At 47.8% G+C, this 5,861-nt stretch overlaps 1 protein-coding gene across 1 annotated transcript; it reads left to right on the forward strand.

Moving 5' to 3' along the window:
* The first annotated feature begins 1,563 nt into the window (after nucleotides 1-1,563).
* On the forward strand, nucleotides 1,564-5,412 carry LOC105452295. The gene has a single exon (XM_011693269.1). The coding sequence runs from the start codon at nucleotides 1,564-1,566 to the stop codon at nucleotides 5,410-5,412; it is 3,849 nt and encodes a 1,282-aa protein (XP_011691571.1).
* Nucleotides 5,413-5,861: the final 449 nt, after the last annotated feature.

A 5,861-nucleotide genomic window follows, 5' to 3' on the forward strand; every position in this document is an offset into this window, starting at 1 on the left:
TACAAGACATTTTGGTGCCTCCTGTGAGGTGTTCTTACCCCACACATTACGAGAGATTGCGTCATCAGAGCAGAGACGATCAAGGCGATCATCGATACGCAGGACGAGCGACAGATATCGAAGTGGAAACACAGCGAGTCAAGCGTGAGCGGGTGAAGCGTAAGCGGGTGAACTGTAAGTCATTCGATTCAATTCTTCACAAATCGTGCAACGATGGTCGACAGAGTTAAGCTGCTCGTCCAGAAGCGAACGGCCTTGAAGGCCCAGATTACGAGTCTCACGAATATCCTCGACAAAGGCCAAATTGATAATGCCACATTAAAATTGCGTACTGCTCGTTTGACAGAGTTATTTCATGCGTACGAAGATTTTAACGATGAACTCGCGGTTTTAGACGCAAGCGACGGACATCAATCCGAATTTCTAAACATTCAGGAAAGATTCTATTCTCTCGCGGGTCGAATCGAGAACATTCTAAGCGCCGCCAGCGCGTCGGGCGCTAGCACGTCGGGCGCTAGCACGTCGGGCGCTAGCACATCGGGCGCTAGCACGTCGGGCTCTAGCGTTAGCGCAACGAGCGACGAAACGCGCGTTGACAATGCGGCAAATGTAGCAGCGGCCAGGAGACGGCGAATAAAATTGCCTGAGGCATCGCTGCCTACGTTCGACGGCAAATTTGAAAACTGGCTGTCGTTCAAAAACGCGTTTGATAATATGATCGGATCTCAAGCCGACTTGACAGACCAGGACAAATTACATTATCTAAAATCGGCATTGACGGGTGAGGCTGCGAATAAGATAAAGATTTTCGCGAACGACGGGGTAGACTATTCTAGTGCATGGAAATTGCTAGAACGAGCCTACGAGGTGAAACGCATACTAATATCGCGGCATCTCTCGTTGCTGTTAAACGCGCCGGCGATAGATAAGGAGAGCACAAGCGGGCTGATGAAGCTCGCCGACGACGCTCAGCAGCATGTCGTATCATTAAAATCTCTGGGAGTTACCGTCGGTCCGGAAATAATCGTGCATGTATTGGAAAGTAAACTCCCGAGATCTACGTTAGATAAATGGGAAACATCATTAGAGAAAGACGAGCTCCCTAAACCTGAGCAAATATACGAATTCTTGTATAAGACAGCGGTCTGCGCGTCGCGTCGCGAAAGAGCAAAGATGTCGGAAACGGAAGCAGGCAAGGGCGGACCCCCGGCTAAAAGAATGCGAAGCGGCCCTCCGAATCGGGCGTTCGTGGTAAACGCATCGCGCAATTGCACGGCGTGCAAGGTTAAAAAACATCCGCTGTATCTCTGTGACGCGTTTAAGAGAATGCCCGTACCTGAACGCATCGAAGCGGTGAGAAACGCGAAGTTATGTTATAATTGTCTGCGCTCTCATTTAGGCACTCCTTGCAGATTCTCTAAATGCACCATTTGTCAGGGGCGTCACAATACGCTTTTGCATCTAGAGAAACAAGCAAAGAAAATCGAAGCGCCGAGCTCAGATTCCACGCAGTCTAAGTGACAATCCGAATCGTCCGCCGACCGAGAAACGAGCCTCGCGACAATGTCTCATTTTGCGCCACAGTTATTGACAAGCGCAATAGTCCATCTCCGCGATCGTAGTCACAACGTCGTTAAGTGTCGAGCATTATTGGATACGTGCGCCACCGCCAATTTTATATCCGAATCTATTGTCGAACGTTTAGACGTACACGTGACCAAGCATTCGGTGACAATCGGCGCGATTAATGAGATGAATTCCGAGTCAAGGGGCATGGTACAAGTCGTCATGCAATCATTGCATGACGATTTCCGCAAACCGTTAACATGCTTGACTGTACCGGCAATCACGGATCTAGTTCCTTCGGAAATATTCCCACGAAACTTGTTCAAAATTCCACCGAACATTAGACTTGCCGACCCGGACTTTCATATACCGCGTGCTATTGATTTGTTAATCGGCTCCGGAGCGACGCTGTCGTTATTCTCGGTCGGACAAATCAATCTGTCGCAAAGAAATCACGATCTTTATTTGCAGAAAACGCGGCTAGGTTGGGTGGTCGCCGGGAGCCCATCGGCGCCGCTCCCCTCAAGGTCGGCAACGTGTCACTTAACGAGCCTAGAGAAACAGCTAGTCAAATTCTGGGAAATCGAAGAAATAACGACGGATAAACCGCGATCAGAGGAGGAGAATCTGTGCGAAGCACATTTTTTAGAGACCGTTTCTCGCGATAATGACGGACGATACGTAGTTCGGCTACCATTTCGAAAAATAAACAACCATCTAGGCAATTCACGCAACGTCGCGCTTAAGCGTTTAACATCCTTAGAACGCAAACTCAACGCGAACGATTCATTAAAGAGCGAATACGCTCGGGTAATCGAGGAACACCTCAAGTTAAACCACATCTCATTGGTAAAGAATCCTACTGACGACGGGTATTACATGCCTCACCACGCGGTACGCAAAGAATCGAGTAACACTACCAAAACGAGAGTGGTTTTCGACGCGTCCGCGAAAACGAGCGAAGGCGTATCACTAAACGACGTGTTAATGGTAGGCCCCACAATCCAAAGTAAGCTATTCGCGCATTTAATTCGGTTTCGCGCGTATCCTTATGTTCTCACGGCAGACATCGAAAAGATGTATTGTCAGGTGCGGGTGCATAAAGACGATCGACGCTATCAAAAAATACTTTGGCGAGTAAACGAGAGAATCGAGACGTTTCAGTTCAATACGCTCGTTTTCGGTATCTCTTCGTCACCATTCTTAGCCACTCGCGTGTTACAAAAACTCGCGGACGACGAACGTGGTATGTACCCTAGGGCCGCGAAAATTCTCGAGTCACATCTATATGTAGATGATTTATTAACCGGTGCAGGGACGATCGAAGAAGCTCGAACAATTCGGAATGAGATAATCGCGTTGTTAGCTAAGGGCGGCTTCACCATTAGGCAGTGGGCGTCCAACGACGAACGGATCGTTAATGACTTAATTACCAGCGCGCTACACGCAAATTTTACGTTAAACGTAGACCGTTCGCTCAAAACGTTAGGAGTAACGTGGAATGCGCGCGGCGACCAAATATGTTATTCAGCTCACTCTATCGAGATCACGGAGCAATTAACGAAACGAAACGTATTAGCAGAAATTGCGAAAATTTTCGATCCGTTAGGGTTGTTGGGCCCCATTGTTCTGTACGCTAAAAAAATCATGCAGGATGTATGGCGGTGTAAACTGCAATGGGACGAATCCGTCCCACAGAGTCTATATACTAACTGGTTAGAATTCGTTCGACAACTAGAATCGATGGGTCGAGTCTCGTTTGATCGCAAATTGCTCGTGGACGATTGTCATAATATTCAGATTCACGGATTCTGCGACGCCAGCAGTGTCGGTTACGGCGCCTGCCTGTACGTGCGTTCGAGCGGAAAACGCGGAAAAACGATATGTAGATTAGCATGCGCTAAGTCGCGAGTCGCGCCATTAAAAACAGTAACGATACCGCGACTGGAACTCTGCGGCGCGTTGTTGTTGGCTCGCTTATATCGCGAAGTTAGCAGCGCATCGAATGTCAAGCCCGATAAGGTCGTTTTTTGGTGCGATTCGACGATAGTGCTCCATTGGCTAAAAACGTCACCGCATTCATTGAAAACCTATGTAGCGAATCGAGTTTCCGAAATCCAAGAAATTACCGGTCCGCATGCATGGCGACACGTGGGTTCGGAAGATAATCCGGCTGACGCAGCGTCGAGGGGGCAATTGCCGAATGCCTTCCTGCGGAACCAAACGTGGTTCGAGGGCCCCTCGTGGTTAAACAAAGAGGAAAGCGATTGGCCTCATCAAATTACGCAATCTATCGACATACCCGAACTAAAAAAGAATATTTGTTTGGTGACGACATACACCGATCTCGGGATCTTAGAAAGAATTTCGTCGTACTCTAGACTGCTTCGAGTTGTCGCGCATTGCCTTCGCTGGCGACCGGATAATAAATGTACCGGTACTCTAAAGGCGACGGAGATTAACGCGGCCGAAATACGAATATTAAGGATCCTTCAATCCACGCAGTTTCTCAATGAAATCAAAGCGCTTACAGAAAACAAAGATTTACCAAATAAAAGTAAAATCGCTAATTTAAATCCTTTCATCGATGAAAACGGTTTGATTCGCGTCGGAGGACGGCTCCAATCGTCGCAGTTGACTTTCGCGCAAAGGCATCCGATTCTGCTTCCGAGCCGACATCACTTAACAGACTGCATAATTCGAGAGACGCATGAAAGACATTATCACGCGGGCATTCAAAGCACCTTACACACCCTCCGGCAAAAATTCTGGCTGCTCGACGGCCGCAATCAAGTGCGAAAGGTAGTTCGCGCGTGCACTCGCTGCTTCCGTTTTAGCGCTAGCACAGTCGAATATAAAATGGGGAATCTCCCACCGGCTCGCGTGCGCGAGGCAGTACCGTTTGCCAACACGGGCATAGATTTTTGCGGACCGTTCTATATCAAGGAGAAAAAGCACCGGAATCGAGCGAAAATCAAAGCTTACGTGTGCGTATTTATATGCATGTCAGTTAAAGCCGTCCACCTCGAACTCGTAAGCGACTTATCTTCCGACGGATTCATTGCCGCACTGCGCCGATTCTCCTCTAGACGAGGATTACCAGAACATATTTATTCCGACAACGGAACTAACTTTGTAGGCGCGAACAACCAACTAAAGGAAATGTATCAGCTATTTAACTCTGAACAACATCAGAATATCGTGAATAGATTCGCTAGCGAGCATCGCATTTTATGGCATTTCATACCGCCAATGGCTCCACATTTCGGTGGATTATGGGAGTCGACAGTGAAGCTTTTTAAGCATCACGTTAAGCGAGTAGTAGGAGACTCCTTGTTTACCTTTGAAGAACTGAATACTTTTATTGCCGAAGTCGAGGGTATTCTAAACTCTAGGCCAATTACGACACTCTCATCCGATCCGAATGACTTGCTCGCGTTAACGCCCGCTCACTATCTTATCGGGAAACCACTAACGGCCCTTCCCGAGGGCAATCTCTCATCTGTTCCAGCCAATCGATTATCCACTTGGCAACACATCACCAAAGTAAGACAAGACTTTTGGTCACGTTGGCATTTGGAATATTTAAACGAGCTCCAAATCCGAAGTAAATGGGTCAAGGACGGGCCAGAGCTCGAGGTTGGAATGATCGTACTAATAAAAACCAAGGGCCTACCATGCACGCAATGGGCATTAGGCAGGATCACAGATTTACGCCGAGGCGAAGACGGAGTCTCTCGAGTTGCCATTCTCAAGACTGCAAATGGAGAATTAAAGCGGGCAACACGACTTCTCTGTCCATTGCCAGTGGAACAAGGTCACAAGACCCCCGAAACACAGTCATAAGACTGTATGCGTAATAGATATAACTATTATATGTATCCGATATTGTAACCAATGTATGCGTTAGACTAGTCGAAAAAAAAAAAAAAAAAAAAAAATATATATATATGCGTAAACAAATTGATCGTTACCCTCTCAATGGGGGGAGGATGTCGTATAGAGCTCAAAAAGGGTCGTGCACGACGATGCGATGCGAAAGACGGGTTCGGTCAATAACAATTATATCCGCACGTGCATAACACATGCCTGTGTCTTGGAAGCCGGCGCGACACGGCGACGCAGGTATCGATCAGGGGACTTCCGGTTCTTTCAATTTTGGGTCCGTGTGCAAACAAGGATCGTGTGCAAGAAGGATCGTCGCTTACGTAAGCACGACGGTCACGTTACCGAAAGGGGCCAATCGGAAGCGGGTTGACGAGTGGTGGAAATCCACGGTCGTCGGAAAAATCTTC

The sequence above is a fragment of the Wasmannia auropunctata genome, unplaced genomic scaffold, assembly GCF_000956235.1.
Source record: "Wasmannia auropunctata unplaced genomic scaffold, wasmannia.A_1.0 LD336034.1, whole genome shotgun sequence".
NCBI classification, from domain to species: domain Eukaryota; kingdom Metazoa; phylum Arthropoda; class Insecta; order Hymenoptera; family Formicidae; genus Wasmannia; species Wasmannia auropunctata.